The sequence below is a fragment of the Hippocampus zosterae genome, chromosome 4 (assembly GCF_025434085.1).
Source record: "Hippocampus zosterae strain Florida chromosome 4, ASM2543408v3, whole genome shotgun sequence".
In the NCBI taxonomy this organism is placed as follows: Eukaryota; Metazoa; Chordata; class Actinopteri; order Syngnathiformes; family Syngnathidae; genus Hippocampus; species Hippocampus zosterae.
In genome coordinates this window covers 7,951,049-7,969,482 of record NC_067454.1, presented here as the reverse complement: position 1 = coordinate 7,969,482, position 18,434 = coordinate 7,951,049, and the positions used below count along the sequence as shown (strand labels likewise).

The 18,434-nt window shown below is 43.6% G+C and overlaps 1 protein-coding gene and 1 long non-coding RNA gene across 3 annotated transcripts in view; one reads left to right on the top strand and one right to left on the bottom strand.

Annotated features, from left to right (window-relative positions):
- Positions 1-3,186: 3,186 nt before the first annotated feature.
- The window catches only part of fto (FTO alpha-ketoglutarate dependent dioxygenase), a 130,548-nt gene continuing 115,300 nt past the window's right edge, over positions 3,187-18,434 (bottom strand). For both annotated transcript variants that reach the window (XM_052064333.1, XM_052064332.1), the window contains 2 exons: positions 4,909-5,049; positions 3,187-4,307 (listed from right to left, as the gene is read on the bottom strand). In XM_052064333.1, the coding sequence (XP_051920293.1) occupies positions 4,301-4,307; positions 4,909-5,049 (148 nt within the window). In that variant the 3' untranslated portion in view covers positions 3,187-4,300. The remainder of the gene's footprint in view (positions 4,308-4,908; positions 5,050-18,434) is intronic.
- LOC127600071 (uncharacterized) lies at positions 10,443-17,400 on the top strand. The gene is made up of 3 exons (XR_007962248.1): positions 10,443-12,147; positions 16,040-16,225; positions 17,133-17,400. It is a non-coding gene; the product is annotated as an uncharacterized LOC127600071 (long non-coding RNA).

Here is an 18,434-nt window from a genome sequence, read left to right as displayed (position 1 = left end):
TTTTAGATGAGATGTAGATGACTCAATTATGCTTGGCCTGACATCAAGACCATTTGGCGGCGAAGCGTCTGCTAACGCCGGAAAATGATCCACTTAATCCTGCTCATATGAATGGCGGGGCGCAAACTCACCTCGCGACGCTCAGCGAGTGAGACGGGATGCCCTCAGTGGGTGTGCGGGTGGGGCAGGAGAGAGAAACGCAGGGCATCTGCAATTCTGTAACAAGAGGGCAGGGAGAAAAAGTTGTCACTCTCGAGACTGCTCGTGTTTGTTTTACTGTTCCAAAACAACTGTGGCACTCATGAAACGGCATGACTGCAATAATTCAACTCTCAGTGATCCCAGTGTGGTGTCCACACTGACCTAAACTGTTTGCGGTGCGCCTCGTTCGTGACCTCAGAAGTGGACCAAACAGGAACGCTGCTGAACATGCCATCGTTCAAGTCGTGGTGTTTGGTCAGCGCCGATTGGCGTTTGTTTGCGCCGCTGACAAATGAGTGTGGCCTGTCGCGGCGCTGACAGCCGCCCCAAAGCTGCGATGCTATCTTTGACTCTCCTACAATTACCTCCCGACTCTGTGCACCCCCCGCTCACCGGCACCCACTACGCACCCTCAAGGGCCCTCCGGCACTGGTTTGCACTCAGAAACCTGTTGCGCACATGAGCTACGTTTTGCGTTAATCTGTCCCCTTGGACAAACATTCTCACGGACAACTGTACACATGTCACATGCTGTGAAATAGTTTGTAAATAGGAAGGAGTAAATTTAGGGTCCCATTTGTTTTCTCTGCAAAAACACGCCACGGATAAAGGTTTCTCTGTTTTAGAGCATAAATTAAGGTTCATGGGCCAGTGTTCACTGAATTGAAGACGTAACAATGTGTCGCTATATTTGTATTAGTTTGGAAAAAAACGGTTCATGTTTATAAAAGATTTGCTTATTTATCTATTGTTTAGGAAATAAATTGAAAGTTACAACCTAATGTTTAATAAGATATAATTTATTCCAATTTACATCATACCTGTCAACCTCGGCTAATGGTTGCCCTTATAAATGATGACGATTCCCCTTACAAACCAACAAAAACCCATACAATGGGTTACCGCGCATGCACACATCATGCTTTATCAATCCGACCGTATGTAGCGATGATAAAAAATATACGATTGAGGATTACTTTGCCGTGACAATAGTAGCGATCGATCACTGCATTGTCGTGAGCTAGCAGCAGGTGAGACGATCTGGATTTGAGCCAAAATGGTCTTTATGAGATCGGTTCATAATTTATTTATTTTTCTTTCCCGTCTAAAAGTTGTAATACGCCGTACATGATTTGAAATGATAAAAAAAAACAAAATACGGGAAAAACGTACAAGTTGACAGGTATATTAAGATAAGATATCCTTTATTCGTCCCACACTGGGGAAATTTATTATATGGATTGGATATGGCCGACCCTTAAAACTACGCAAATGAATGTGCTCATGTAACCCAAATAATCCCGTTTCTGCCTTCAAGTGTACCATTTGACTGGACAGTGACCCCAAAGCGATACCTTTCTCCAGCACACACCTGGTTATTTTATCTCTCTGCACACCTATTGTTGGGCCTAATCAATGCTGGCCCGGCTAGTTGTGACCCCACCGGGCTCAACAATGCATACCTGTGGCCATCGGCACCAGCGCTGTGTAATTGTCTCTCCAAGCGAGGGCCCTTTTGTCCAAGTCGGCCCCTGAGGGGAGAGGCCAGTGCGACCATCCATCACTCAGTCGCCCATGCAGCCACCACAGGAAGTAGTTAACATGGGTGACCTCAGAGGTTGCCATGTGTGTGCGTAGGGAAGGAGGAATTGGCGCTGCGGCATGGGGGACGCGAGTTCTTAGTGAGAGACACACAGAGCATTAGCCATCTTTTCATCCCTGCCAGTGACATCAGTCCGTCAGTCAATCCATCAATCAGTGTGACGTAGCGCTCGATGCTAATCCAGCCGTGTCCTTTGAACCTTTGAGGAACAGACAGCACCAAGACCACAGTAAAAAAAGACCAAAAAAAAAAACCTAAAGAGTCCTATTACACAAATGTGACTAGAAGACAGGCCATGTGAGTGAGCAGTTTCGGGCAAAGAATGACGGATGGTTATAAAACACCTGTTCAAGAACACAAAATAAAATCTACAGATGGCACTTCAGGAGACGGCAGGTGACGGCGCTTCGAAGTATACCGCCACCGCCGATAGCACTTTCAGTGGTGCCTCCAGAAAATTCTCAAAGTAATGATCATACTTGTAAGTCTTCAATGTAGAGCAGGGCTGCCAAAGATGTCAGACATGATCGATCGATCGATACCATGCGGCGTAAAAAAAATAAATTAAAAAGACGCAAGCATATTAACCATGGTGGAATTTGTCACTTGACATCAGGGGCTAATAAGATCTTTTGTCATCTACTCGCACACAGCATTGTCAGGAGTACGATCAGGATTGTTTTCACAATGAAAAGGAAAAATACTGAGTTGAATTTCCCTAGATCACAAGAGAGAGCGAGACACAAACACAAATATCGGATAAACTGCAATATTTTATTTATTTATTTTTGGCCATTCCTATCGTGTCAGACGGACAAGCTGTGGCAAAGGGAGAGCACAGAGGGATGCGTATGACGCTAATGCCGCTCTACAAAACAAAACTCTCTGACATCAACGAATAGCAAAGGTGCAGCAAGACGAAGCAAGAAAGAAAAACAGTTTGGCAAACAATATCAACAAAAATATTTTGAATTTAAATAAAAAAAAAAAAAAACAAGGAGTGCAATCATAATATTTGATAGGAAACAGCATCGTCTACTTCATTGCCTTCTAGACAGAAAAGAAATCAAACGTGGAGATCTGCTACGCTGCCTCATTGTCTCTCCCCTTTTCAGAAACTCGCCCGAATTGTCCGATTGTTGTTTCACCCGACGGTTTCCGGGGTGCTTGACATACTTTTTGAGTAATTAAACACAATTGAACAGCTGTAACGAAGGAGCCCATTTTCTGGTGTTGTGCTTTCGGCACATCCTTTCATTAGTCATGGCGCCCCGAGAACAAACTACTGGCGGGCATTCCTGCAGGCTTGCGCCTGTCCTTTATTGATAACATCAATTGTTATCAATAAAATGCATCGGGTCAAAAGTTGGAAATTTACTGCGTTCTTTCTTTGGTCAGTCTGGGAATTAAAAACCAGCATGATTCTTAATCTGACAGTAATAGAAGAAAATGCTGAAATATACTATATACTCATTCAAGGGCCGACTGAATGCTCGCATTTATTTTGCTTGAAAAGGTTCGGATGCTATTACATGTCATAGTTTCGGAGAGGCAAATTCTTACTTGCACTCGAACATTACCAGAGGCTGACTGGGCTTTTCTTGAATCAGTTAGCATCAAATCCTCTTGCAGGGTCTCGTTTGAAAATGGTCCCACTGCGCCATTGCCCTCTTTTGTCAAAGTCGAAACTTCCTCTTGGTCAGTCTGGGAATTAAACCTCAATATGAGTCCTGCTTTAATAAAGAACGCTAAAACTCAAAAGTTTGGGTTGAAAGTCACAGCTGGTAGGGTGCTGACTCGAACCCGTGCATTCAATCGCCCTTTCAGCTTCCTCGGCTGTGTCGGTCAGACGGCATGAACATTACAAGTTCTTGCTTTGAGCTGCAAAAAAAAAGATCTGAAAAGATGCAATGTGTGACTTCAGTCGAGCGTCAACTAGGACACGAGATGATTTGTCTTTGCCTTCAGGGAACTCCGCTTTCCTAGGTCAGCTGCAATTCAAATTCAATATTCGGCTTTCCTTGAAAATGGACATACTTGCAGAGTCACTGGATTCCTTCTTTGGTCAGTCCGGGAACAAAATGGACTCAATTGAGAACCATTTTGTGAATTACTGTGAATACTGACAACGCTCTCTCTAAACAAAGCTGGGTTACATGATATTAGGTGATACGATGACATGTAAATAGTCACACACTGAAATGCAGATGCTACGTAATGTACGTGTGGTTACACTAGTAGCTTGATGTTAAGCTTGCGTTACTAGCTTGTCAGTAAAGCGCTATGATGCGTTTATATTGAAGGGACCGGGGGTTTGGGATGCGGGGGACATGGAGATGAAGCAATGAAAAATTCCTCTCGGGTCGGGATCGCGACGGGTTTGTCGTCGGTGGTGGTTCCTCCCCCCTCAGCTGACATCGGAGTCGTTAGGGTAAGTTGGTGCTCTGATTTTTGCCCATTGGCTTGCACGTCCTTCATGAGGCCTTGATGGATCCTTCACATTCTGTTTCAAGGAGAAATGCATCGGGTCAAAAGGTTAGATATCCCCCCGCACCCCACCAAAAAAATCCAGCATAAATGTGCACTTAAAAGTCATACAAAACTTCAGCGCATGGGAGAGTTTAGCAAGCATCAATGGGATTTACTCCGTATGCGTTTCCATTTTCTTAGGCTTTTGGTGCTTTTTAAAAATTTTTATTGCAATACTTGATGATGGACTACCATCGTGGGTGACATCACGCCAGACGTCGGCATTCACAGTAAATTTTGTTGAGTACACTTTTATTCTGAAAAAGACTACATTTGGCCCCAGTGGAGAGTAAAAGTTACACTTAGAAGAGAATATTTGGAGTACATTTTTCACAGAATAAAATTTGGAGTGAAATTTACTTTAGTGAAGAAGTGAAGAAAACCTTTGTCTCTCAATGGAGAAATTCCCAATTTACAATATATTGAGAAAACATCTTAAAGGTTTTTCAAAAGAAAATTCGGAGTAAATTGTATAGGGTGAGTTTCTGCGTAAATTTGACTTGCTTAGTATTAAAAAACAAAAACAAACGGAATACTCCATATACTTAAATTAAATCCCTTTTTTGAAACGTCACCTCCACAGCAGCGACTCCACTCTGTTGATGATGTCAGCCAGATCAAAGGGCAGCGGCATGCCAGGGTCATCCACGCCCCAGAAGGGACGGTCCACCGGGGCCTCCTCGGGGGGCAACGTCTGAGCCAGGCTGGAGTGGCATCTAAGGCGACAGGACACGGAAAACGAACAAACCCGTCAACTCCTACCGTCATCATCAGTCCGCCATTATTATCAAGCTGAATCAAACTGTAACCGTCTGACGGTGAGTCAGTCACATTATTTTAACCGCATTCACCAATCCGCCTATCGTCAGTCCATCACCCCCCGCCCCCAAAAAATTAAATAAAAGTAAACATGTCATAGTCCAAAAAAAATTGAAGAATCAAATTTGATTAAAATGGAGCGCACCTCATATCTTCATACGGTGACGACACACACATTTTTTTACACACACACATTCTGTACACTCCACATGCACTTATTTGACAATCTTTTGAACTGTTCGGCACAGTGGGAACTTTGTTACGTATTATGTTTCATTGTATTTTATGAATTTCTCACCACGGTTTCTGTGGTGAGTCAGCAAAGTGTGTCTCGTAACAACACAGGAAGCTGTGACGTAAATGGAAAGACTTGCTGTGACGGATAATAGCGGGTTAAGTGTAAATGTGACAGTGCTCGACGGCCTTGGCGGACCTAGGTCATATCTTTTGTCAGAGCAGTGTAAATATTTACTGTGCTGCTCGTGGATTGTCATTGCAAATCTGCCCCCCCACCCCGACCTCTCATCCCCGCTGCCTCTTGGCAGATGAGATGGACCTTTAACCCCAGGGTGCAAGTGGGAGACGAGCTGGGTGGCATGTCTATGTCAGTTGTGTTAGTTACTCGACAGTGCAACAGGATCTGTTCAAATGCAGGAATTTCCACACACTTTTGCCCAAAATGGCTCCATCGCGGAACCTTTGTTGACCGTCCAGGTCTTGTTTTCAGTAACAGAGGTGTAACGCTTTCTGAAGCGCAGTTTGTGTCCATTCTTAACACTTTCAATGCCAGCTATTAGGAAAAAAAAGTTTAGAGCATTCCCACTCATCTTTCAAGGCTCAGAGAAAAGGTAATATTCCAAATGAAAGATAAGACTCTCTTCTTTCACCACACAGGTACACCCACACACAAACTCACTTGTTTTTACTTACTAGTAATTCCATTTTCAGTAATCAGCAGTAGGACATGGTTAGGTTTCATCTAAATCAATAATATTGGACTCCAGAATGGAGAGAACAACCGTTTGGGAGGGTTGGATGTTTATACATTTTATGCACAGCAGTGAATTTTATGCTCATAATTTTTGCTGTAGTGATGCCTGAAATATCTGAAAATTTATTTTCTTCAATAAAATACCAACAACAATGAAAATATGATTTTGATGGCAAAAAAATTAATTCCCCCTGGGTAAGAATTTGACATTTGACAAACTACAAACTATTTGTACACTATTTAGTAGTAGTAGTAGTATTTAGTAGGGTGTGTGTGTGTGTGTGCATGTGTGTGTGTGTGTGTGTGTGTGGATCGTGCCATAAAAACGAACACCACACTTAATGCTACAATCTGCTGGCTATAATTGGTGGTGGGGGGTTTCCAGTATAATGATCAAACCAGAATTAGCCAAGCCATTTCTCCGCCCATTCTCCTAAAAAACATCTTTGACGGCAATTGACATTGACGCTCTCCTCAGGATTTCCGTCAAAGGCACTCCAAGAGTTAACAGTCAAAGCATAAAAAGACGTTAAGCGTTCCACAAGAACATTCACAAGTTCCATTTCCAGTTGTATGGTTATCGTCACATTTCTGCTCATGGTGTCATCACTTCATAACCCCCCCACAGCCCCTCTCCGAAAAAAAAAGTAAAACAGAAGAAAGCAAACCACACTTGGTGGAGTCATGCTTTTCGATACTCGCTGGGCAAAAATCATGCATATTTTGGTGTCACTTGACATTGGCCATCACACACACGCACACCCCCCACACACTGGAGACAAGAGCGAGGCGGAGGTTTTGGGCTCGGTTATAGATGAGGTGAAGGGACATTGGGTTGCCACAATTTGCGGTTATATATTTTAACGTGAGCCACTTAATGTTTCACTGGCTCTCGGCCTAAGTGCTGCCTTTTTGGTGCGGTGAGCGCGGGAACGGCATTAACATCGCGCCATTCCAATATATCTTGGGCGCCCTGGATCGAGGCCTGATAATAGCATCTGTTAACACGCGCTAAGTACCATTATGTAGCACATCACTTCATAAATAATACGATTAGGCGACCTTGGGGCTTTGCAGTGAGCCTTGTGTTTAAATGTTCTCATCATTTATTTAGGGCGCGAATTAAAGGAAGCGCCACTTCAGGAAAAAAGAGGAGAAGGGAGAAGAGGAGGAGCTGAGGAAGACATGGCTGGCGTTTATATCTGACGTGAAGTCAAATGTGACCAAGATGGCGCTGGTGTGTTCTGCTGAATTCAGCGTGACGTTACCACTGGGACACGGGAGAAACCATCTGCCAATGATTTGGCCTGGTTCAGAATTCTCCAAACTTGACTCTCAACATAAAAGTGCAATAGGAAGCTAGCCACTGTATGAAGCCGTTGCTTAGTGAGAGACAAAATTTCAAATACAAGTGAGCTTCAAGCCATTGACTCAATTGCGTGAACAGTTGAAAGTACAAAATGAGAACACTTGTTCGAGTGTAGGCCAAAACTCACACCCTGAAACTCACACAAAGACTTATAAGCCATGTTCCTGATGTCATACAAACTTACAATACAAGTTGTCGTGAGTCAACTTGTACGAACATACAGTAATTATAATTAATAAAACCTGTTTATTTACACTCTAATTTTATTTTTATCTCAAATAATGTTCTTTTTAAAAATTTATTAAAACAAAAACAAAAATTGTGGTTTATGGGGGCTGAAACGGATAACCAACATTCTGAAGTGGAAATACTGTTTAAGTCTAAGTGGCACTGCCTAATAAAATTAAACTAAACTTCTCATGCGTTCACGGTTTGACGAACATTGAGTTAACGACCGCATCTGCCTCACGAAAGAGAAGCTCTTGGTTCGAATCTCAGCGCAGGCATTCTTGTGCGGAGTTGGCATCTTCTCCCCGTGCTAGTTCTCTCTCGGTCCTCTGGCTTTCTCTCACGTTCCATCAACACGCATGTTAGGTTCATTGGAAACTAAATTACGTTACGTCACATTAAGTGTGAATGTGATTGTGAATTGCTGGTGGTCCACATACGCTCCGCGATTCGGCGGCAACCAGTCCAGGGTGTACCGTAACTCTCCTGCAAAGTCAGCTGGGAAATGCCTGAGTCCTCCTGCGATGCTAGTGAGGACAAGCGTATAGAAAATGTAATCAAGCACACATTTCCAGTGAGGGTATTCTTACTCGCCAGTTCTCCCCAAACATAAAAGTCAATACCAAGCGAGGTGCCTTTAGGTTCTCTGGGGAGATGATTGCGATGGCCTCCACTCCGCAAGCACTTGAAAAGGTTCACTTGTGGCAGGCACATCAGCGTGCCTTAATGCTAAGGTCAAAAACAAAAAGAGGTGGTGGTTTCTTGGGAGTCCACTCTGTTCCATGGATTAACCCCAGTCAGATATGGACCAAACTATCCCATCTGGCGCTCAGTCAAGAGAGATTGGCAATACAATCAGTCATTTCAATTTGCCCTGAAACCTTCCAGCCAGGCCAGGCTCATGCTCAAATGGTATGCTAATGTGAAAGGTATCTGGGATTCTATCGTCTCTATTCCACAGAGGCATCCCCCGAATGGCACTCCACCACCGCCCAAACTGCACTTGAACCGCGGCCGGAGTGGGCGCTCCGCAGGCTTCGCAATCAAGCCTTGAGGACCCCCCCCCCACAACCCCAACCCTTTTGCGCTCAAACTAACCACTTTAGCTAAAGTGAGTGTTAATTATGGACAGGCAAAGCAGTCAATAAAGGTTAATGCAAAAGTCAAAGGATAAATTCCTTTAAGCATTGCATCATTCCGCCATCTCGAAGACCACTGGCTACCTCGCAGGTCTCCTAATCAATACATTTTACTGTAATGCGCTCCTCATCGATTTTCACCCTTCCTCAGCCCCTCTTCCTCCCTGGCTTCTATTACTCAGTTAAACGAGAGAGACAGAAAAAGATGGAGAAACGAGTAAATAAAATCATTAACCTCAGGTTGCCTTTGTTACAGAATGCTTGGTCTTTCTCTTGCGAGGAGAGCACGCAGTGGTCTGTCTTCCCCACCACCACCACCACCACGCTTAATCTCCGGCTGCTGCTGGGTAATCTGTGCAGCGGTCCACTCAAGAAGGGTTGGGGGTGGGGGGTTGCGGACATACATTAAAGGGCCCTCGGCTCTTAAGAGGATGGAAATGGACGTAATAGACAACATCAGTGCTTCCGAGCGGCGTAATTACACTGATAAATGCACAATTTTGTCAGGCCAAGTGAAAAAGAATCCGCGGTGCAGGGACTGGAGACAACACTGATTGCGTTATGGCTGCACAAGGTCGTTTGTAACCTCACGGGACCAGAACGGGGCCATGACTCTCGGGACAAAGGTGGAGGTGTCACTGATGAATAGGTTTTTGGAGAGTGCACCAAGAGAGGTGTTTTCATTTCGCAAAGTAAAAACCTCAGCACAGAAAATTCCCCCCCCCCTCCCCCGCCCCCTGGAAATCGACAAGGATTGGATGTAAGTTTCCTCAACTTCTTTGGGATAGCAGTCATCGCAATGAGGGTGAGAGGGATAGAAATGGATGGATGAATGAATGATCAAGTCTTCAACATCTATTCTTTGTCTATCACTATTACTGTTCACGGTTAAGAGTGAATTTGGGCCGAACCCAGACGATTTTGGGGCAAGAGGGAGAGTACTCCCTTTTTTTGCAACGTGTAGCCAAACTAGTGAAAGGTCACGAAAACTCGACACAGTTCTCCCTGAGACTTTCATTTTCTGATTCCATATCAGCTATGAGATTAGGTCAACAAAATCCGTCCTGTGGGTCCGTAGTCCACCCCGGTTGGTCTTCAACAAGCACAAAGTCCATCTGCTGGTCTATTAAGTCTGGAACACGCCTTCACTGAATCAACTTCTTCGGTACCTCGCAAAAATTGAATCAAAGGCAATGATTATTTGCATAAGTAATCAGCTCTATACCTGTTACCATCCCAGTCAATTCATAGAGCGGCTATAAAGCAAAAGGGCTGACTTCAGAATATCATCCGGTGACCGGCTATTTGCATTTGAGTAATTTGTATCACCTGTTCCTTTGTGCTAGTACTGGCAAACAGTTCTATGCAGGTGCGAGCATTTACAGCCTTGGCAACCCCTCGTGCTCCAATTGCTGAGAATGTAATCAGACGAGTTGTGAAAAAAACAGGCATGTTTCTTGTAAATCAAGCCTACCCTGACGGTAAAGTACACAATGTGAGTCCAAAGAATACAATTACCCAAGCGTATTTCTATAACAGTTATGAAAGTCGAGACGCGAGTGAACACGCGCGTTTGTCATGCAGTAGGAGGCGGGTCGGCGGACAGACAGGTAGCATTTAGCCGTGTGTAAATCTGTCAACGGTGCACCAAAACGTTGGCGAAGTCAAGCAGAGGGCATCAACATAGCAAGTTGTTGAGAACAAGGCTTAACCTGCAAGGCGAGACCTTCGCAATCCACCCACCCCAGCTACCGTCCAAGTATGGCTCAACTGAGCAGAGATGCGCTCTTAAAGGCTTTGTGACCGTGATGAGGGCAATTCATCCATTTATCATGAGCCACAAGGGTACCCATCCAGCAAAGTTTTTTACCAACCCACCAAACTGTTAATCAACTAACCGCTTCCCAGGAAGCCACTTGTCAACTTTCTCTTCATTATTCATTTCACATCAATCCAGTCATCACTCATTCAGCTATCCAGTTTTCAACAGAGCCATCAACCAACCTGTTGATCAGTCTTAACCAACCAGAATCCAACCAATCGACCGACCGACCAACCAACCAGTCAACCATAATAGACTAAACAGACAGACAGCCAGCCTCTCATCCATCTATTCTTTCATACTTTCACCATCAATTATTTTGTCCTCCAATCTGCCAGCCAGTTTTCAGCTAGCATCTTTACCATCCATCTGCCAGTTTGAGAAGGGCCACATCTTAAATATTCGTTCGCATCCGTCACATGACTTTGCATCTGCAGACGGCTACTGACTGTACGTTTACGACGGTTTGAGGTGAGCACTCGTGTGGCGGAGGGAAACGGAAAAAAAAGTGTAGTCCTCCAAATGCATGACATATGTTCATTTCTCTTTTGATTTCCTCGTCTCATAAAACGAACATCTAATGCACTGCTTTGCCTTTAATCAGCGCTTGTGCACACGACGCAGAAATGCACCGGCAAGTCAGAGACGGCGCGACCACTCAAGCTCGCCGCAGAGGCACTTGGGCACCTCAGAAGGAGGTGCAGCCCGAGTCTGTGAGGTCCCCCCGCCCCCCTCCACCAATCTTCCCAGCCAAAGTCGAGGCTCCTCGTTAAACCACATGAAACAAATGAGGCTCGTTATTGGCATCGGATGCCATTGGGAAACATGACGACCCCCGCGTTTTCATTGGTCCAGCGTGTGGAACGTTCTCGGGCTAGCTGGCACACGCATGTAAGGAGCCTTGTACCTGAGCAGCCTTGGCTTCCTTCACACCCTAAGCGCTTGATGTGGCCTGGCAGCCTGCCCCGTTTTACAGTGTGCTAATCCGCATGCAACTGAAAAAATAAAATCGCACACGCAGCCAGCCAGGTAGCCTCTAAATAGCCTCCCATAATTGGTGGCCGTAAAACACTATTGCAGTCTGGAAGTGAAAAGAAGGCAAGGCCCCTGACCTGCAACTACCGCTCAAAAAAAAAACAGGTGGACGTCCATTAGGTGCTTAACAGCGTAACAAATTGCAAAACACCCCAGCCTGCTCCGGCTCTTCCTTAGGCTATCGGATGGAATGTGTCCCTAATGTAAACACAGTGGCAAAATTTACGAGCAGGCAAGTCTTGTTCCATCGTAATCAGGTTCCAGTAAAAAAAAAAAAAAAAAAAAAAAGACAAAAGGCTGTAGCGGACAAGCACAAAGAGCGCTCCTGGCTGTTTATTCTTCCAACAAGTGGGGAAGAGACGGATCACCCCTTGAGGCTCTGGACAGCTCTAAGAAGCTTTTGAGAGAAAGGTAAGGCGTGTGCCTATTTGTGCCTGTGAGCCTTGGAAAGAAACAGGGACTTTCGAAACACCTGTGCCAAGCAACATGCTAGCTCAAGTAGCTGCCTAAAAGGGCACGCGGAGCAGACATTGGATTAAAAATTCTGCTAGCAACTCCCGCAGACAATAGGTTAGCACAGTTGTTCCCGGTGCCATCTCCACGTGAGAGACATAAACTAGTGTGAGCTGGTGATCAAATTTAGGGAATTCTGTATCAATGTTTGACATTTGACTGAGCGTTACGACCATGCGCAGCAATTTTGATCTTCACCGCAACCGCAGGCAAACGGAAATAAACAGCACACACGTCACAATTGTCTGCCCTGAACGATCATTTCCAAAGCAGATCGGGAAATTTAAAAAACACGGTTATCTTGAGGAATTCCTCAAGATAACCTTTTAGAGCCATCTCATAATCTGTTCTTTCTTGTCGGCTCTTGGATAAAATGTGCTGAGATGTAAACGCAGGAGAACCTCATCCTCCATCGTTATTTGTAAGCATGTCTCGTTCGACTGATACATTCAAATTAGCGTGTTTTTATTTTATTTGCTGTCTCCTCTGGAAAACAATCACCCCTAATCCAGGTGAGGAGAGCCAAGCGAGAATGCTTTCCAGTTTTCCAGGACAAAGTCATGCAGTTTCTGTCCAGACTTGTTGCGATGCTATTGTAAAATGATCATTTTGAACTCTTCCCTCTGCACTTCTTTATGGCCAAACATGAACACCTTGTAGGTATATAAACATCGCCGATCGCACTCATGATGAATGAGGCTGGCCCCAACAGCCACTGGATGACACCCGACCACGGTCACATGATAAGGGAGGCACAAACCTCGACTGTCTTCGGGTGACAATGGCAGTAGGGCCAAGCTGGCCCTCGCTAATTATATGTCTTTTGTAGCTTCAAATGTCGGGTTACAAGTCATCCCTGTTGCTGCAGGGGACGTGCTGTTCAGTTATGAAGCCTTCTGTGTCAAGCGAGAGGCTTTCTAAGTGCTTTGCACTTGAAAAGCTATCATGTTTACGAAATATGTATGTTCAGGTGACCCACAAAGGCAAAACAAACACACTGAAGTGGTTGTTGGAACCTGGAAATTAGCCTGCGGGTAAAAAAGACAACATGAGTATTTTGAAAATGGGAAAAAAACAGCTAATGTCGGCAGTGGGAAAGTAGGAAGGACAAATTGTGAGTTTTAAAAGTCAAAAGATTGGATACGACCAATCCAAGCATGGGTTCCTGACCATAAATTTAGGAATATGCATTCACTGTGCTGACACAAGCTAAAGACATTAGTTCTAAAGAGATACAATACAATACAATACAATACATGCTGATTTATATAGCGCTTTCACAACAGCGGCAGCTGTAACAAAGCGCTTTACAAAACAGTTAACATAAAGTAAAATAATAAACACAAGCATGACTCTCGATAACTGCAAGTTATTATTGATATTACATATTCAAATTTTGGAACCACCTTGCAGAACAAAATATTTATAGCTGAATAATATATGGCAGGTCAGACTCCCAGATTCTCATCCCCAAATATAACCATTGTGGCAATATTGGACCTTGTTTCAGAAAATTAGGACTTAACTCTCATTATACTATTTTTCTTTTAGATTTTTTTTAAGTATAAACAGCTTAGTTCCTTTTTCAGTTCATTTAAAAAATACCCCCCAAAAAAGACATCCCTTTAAATATTACGTTACTGAAGGATTTTACTACTTCATTCTTACAATATTGGAGGGGCTCATCACTTTGATTCGGTAATTCTTTGTGCAATCAGAAGCCAACTCAAAATGATTATTACAAAGAGAAAAAGCTTACATAAATTCATCTGCAGTAAAGGACATGAAGAAGGGAAAAAAAACATTCAACGTAATTAAATTCTAAATGTCTGACAGTACTGTTTCATTGAAAAAAAATTGACGTGGATTTGAGAGAGAAAAAAAGAAAACCAATTTCAAATATATAATAGAAGCTCCAATATGACAATTAAATAATTTCAGAATAAAAATAAAACAATTAAACATAAATGTAAAACAAATGTAGAACTAATGAACCAATGACAGGATATACTCTGTTTGATCAGTTTCCCGGCCAATAATTAAGGCTTTGATGACCTTTTATCTGCCACTAGCGATGACTGGAAGCGTTAGATCTAACGCGACATTTGACTTGGCAAATAAAGTCGAGTTCAAGAGTACACAGTCAAAGTTATGTATTTTTGGATTATTTACAATACAGGCTGAACCCATTCTGGAAATGTCAAGTCTGGGCAGGCACACTTGTTTCGCACTGTTGAACTCTGGTATACTGTTGAGCAAATTGTGTTTACTATGCGCCATAAGCTCTGAATGTGTGAATCAACTCTTTGTTTTAGTTAGTAAATAGTGTCATTAAAGGGCTTGGGCATTTAAAATGCTGTCAACTGCCAACAATTTGTTTGGAGGAGCAGCCAAGCTTGGGCCCTGAGGCGCAAGAATGCAGCATAATGGACGTGTGTACGTGTACGTGTACACGCGTGCATGTGTGTGTGTGCGTGTGTGTGTGTGTGTGTGTGTGTGTGTGTGTGTGTGTGGGCGTTGGCGAACACATGTGGACCTGCCTGCCCGGATGAGTCGGTGCGTTTGTGTAACCTTTGTGTAATGGCTCACAGAAAGTTGCTCAAAACACCTGTTTGCGGTTTAACAGGTATTAAATGGGAGTTTTGTTTGGTGTTCCAACACACTGATGATTGTGTGAAGAAAAAGTTGTTCTACCAGTATTGGAGCATCACTGCATACGAGCCTTTCCTTTGTTGTATATATAGTTTTTTCTTTGGGGCCAACACTCTTGACCAAATTCAAATTATTGGTGGTCTATCATTAAAAAAAAAACAAACAAAAAAACAAAACCAACCACCCCCCCCCCTGAAGTGTAATTATGTCATTAGAGAAAATATCTGACAACAAACCTCAATCAAAACAATACCACCTGTGTTCAGCAGCCAACACTTCAAAAGGTACCTCCATTTCATCACTTTTGTTTGAGGAATTTTATTTGCAGTGACAAAAACTTCCCTCAAAATAGAAATAGTCAATTTTCTATGAATCTAGTAAATAGCTAGGCACAAATATGGGGGTTCCACTATTATTACACTTATTTAAGGGGAGAAATTATTTTTTTTTAAATTACACATACTCCATTCCAGAATGCAAATGGTGAAGTCTGCAGATCTTGTTCATGCTATTTATTTATCCATCTATTTACTTATTTCATAATTTATTTCAGCATCTCACTGAATTTTTAAGCTTTAGAAGGCATTCTAATCCTTGTCAGACGAATGCATGTCAATTTCTTTCTTTCTTATATCTGCTCTAGAATTTCTGTGGGTCGTGACTTTTTTTTTTAAGCTTGTTGAGATCTTTTGTCCAACGTCATTTGGTCAGACAGGTTCTATTTAATTTATTTTGTGATTGAACAGTTCTGGACGTGATCGGGCTTGAGTGTGGCCAGTGCAAATGATCTCCACTTTCCAAGCAATATCCAAGCAATATCACCATTTAAAAAATGTATTTTATGTTTAATTTGATTATCATGCATATTTAAATTTTTGAATGTTCTTAAACATTAAAGTGGGGAAAATGGAATTTGAGAAGGGGGCAAATCTTTTTTCACGGCACTCTATATAGATATGTATATTATCTGTATCGGGCTAAGCTATTTTAGGAAGCTGATATGGGCTTTGATTTGCCAGAAGCAACAAACCATCCACCAACATGCCGTGCCTTGACCAAATTCTCTGCCTTCGCTGCTGATTTAGGATCAGCTGTGGGTCCGTAAGCATGGGTATAACCTCTTCTTTGGCCTCTGCAGAATCCCAGATGGCGACTGATCCAAAGACTAGCTCACAAACTCAGCTGCCACGGCCGCAGTTTAACCTCCTCCGCCAGTTCGTCAGCCCGGGTGACGGCCAAGGTCGAAGACGCTCACTTGAGAGGCGAAATGAGAGAGTCGAAGGAATTAGATCCGGGCTGAGTGGCCCTCATCTGGCTAAGCCTGGTAAGTAGCAAGACTAACAAGCTGAGGCATGGTGCTTTGGCTTTTCACACACACACAAACACACACACATTGACTCGCATGTGCTCGTTAGCCTGCATGCTACACGGGAGGTACACAGAGGGAAGGAAGGACTCCGAGGGGTTACAGATGGTGCGCCCAGGGCCTGGTGACTGAAGCTCCGAATGAGCTCCTTTTGGATGCAGCGTGGCGCTGATGAGGAGGGCGGAAGACAAAGCACAGCGGAAGGAGGGCGTGAGGCGGTGCGAAAAGGGGAGGTGGACCGTTTTTCCTTCAAGGGGGGTGTGAAAACAAGTTCATTTTTTGAAGGAATCTTCAAAAAGGCAAAAATTGTTTCTCAAAGGGAGTTCTCAAAGTTTCATGTGGGTCCTCTTTCCCAAAGTCATCTGGGATAGGCCCCCTGTAACCCAAATGAGGATAAGCAAAAAGAAAAAAAAAGGATGAATATGTTCTTTCATGTTGCGAAGTGAAGCCAGCTTTGGAGACAGGATTTTCCAAATTCAGCATTTTTGACGCACACTTTCACCATGATGCTAAATTTGATGCATTTCGGATTATGGAAAAGTCCTCAATAAGACAATTAATTTGCCTAGCAAGTGCAAGGGGGCATGAATAAAGAAGAATAAAAAAAAAACACATCTAAACATGCCAATGGAACCCACTGAAAAAAAAAGAAAAAGTACTTTGGCAGGAGACAGGGAGGGGTGCAGACAACAAGCTGTGAATACCGGAAGAGACAGAAAATCATTGAGAAGCTTGCCTTTATGAATCTTTGATGAAGGGGAATGGGGCTCGGCTGCGCCTCTGGTTAAATCAGAGCATCCAATATGCGCGTGTGTGTGTGTGTGTGTGTGTGTGTGTGTGTGTGTGTGTGTGTGTCAATACATAGGACTTGGACCTTGCCCAGGCCTGTGCATTTGTTGACCCCTCCAATCAGTTCCAGTCCTCCCACATCGCATGTCCTGTAAGTGGAGCCGCTAACGCTAAAGCTAACTCTAAATGTGCTGTGACGACAGCACGTTGGAGTGCAGTCCATCTTAGATATTTAATACGACAGCTGTCAACACAGTCGGGGCACCATCAAGTCATAAACACATGCTAATGTTATTTACGACGTGGAGTGGCGTGCGATGTCACTAAACCTCTCATGAAACAAAGAGACTTTTTTAATCACCATTTTCTCATCATTTAAAATTAAATAGACAGAATAATTTTTCTTTCTTTTTTATTTATTTATGTTTAATTCTGGACGATGGCCTATAATTTAGTGTAAATTTATCGAAATGACAAAAAGCGTATTTCCTGGAAGTTTGAAAAAACTTCCGGGAATATTCCGGAATATTCCGTCATATCATTGTTTTGTAAGCAATGGATGCAATTCAATATGCGTTGTCTTTACTGTTTTATAACCGCCCTCCTGGCTGATTTTCTCATCAAGCCTTCCTCTCATAACAAAGGGTATATTCAGCGAGCATCATGACGTTTGTGTTACGCCACAGCGTGCACTGTTTTGCATTCTGTCGGGGATGTGCGTATCGCAAGGCCTTGTCAAGAAACAGTCTTCCAATCAACCCACACGCATACTTGTGGTTTCTCCCTTCATTGTTGCAGCTTCACACCTGTTCTCGGTTTTCGGGCACATGAAACGCTGCTGACAACTGTTGGGCGGTTGTTTTAATTAAAATACAAGACGTGTTACAACAACCATCCTTCACATCTCAACCGAAACCTCCTTCTAATGGATGTCACCGAGGTACCAATTATCTCCTCAGGATAAAGCGCGTTTTGGTTACGAAACAAGACGAGCAGCGTCGTTGCGCTCATCTCATCTGGCACCTGCGATGCCTCACAACTCGGCCGCTCATGTGTGTTTTATGTGTGCGTGTGTTTTATCCGCCGGAGGCCCTTTTGAAGACGAGCATCGGTTGAGCCAGTACAGAGATGCCGCAGACGCGTCGTACGTTTGGCATGTTTGCGATTCGTCTCGGAGTTGTCTTGGCTTGCGTGTGTATGCGGCAGAAACACACACTTGGCTGAAAAAGTTACTCTCCAGAAATAGGGCCCTTCGGATCACGTTAAGTGGAAAACTGTCTAAATTTAGTTCTGCAAAAGAGTCAGCAGCTTTGGGGACGGAGTCAACAGCAAAGCATACGGCGTTTCTGCACCCATGACTTGAGAAACCAGGGTGGCT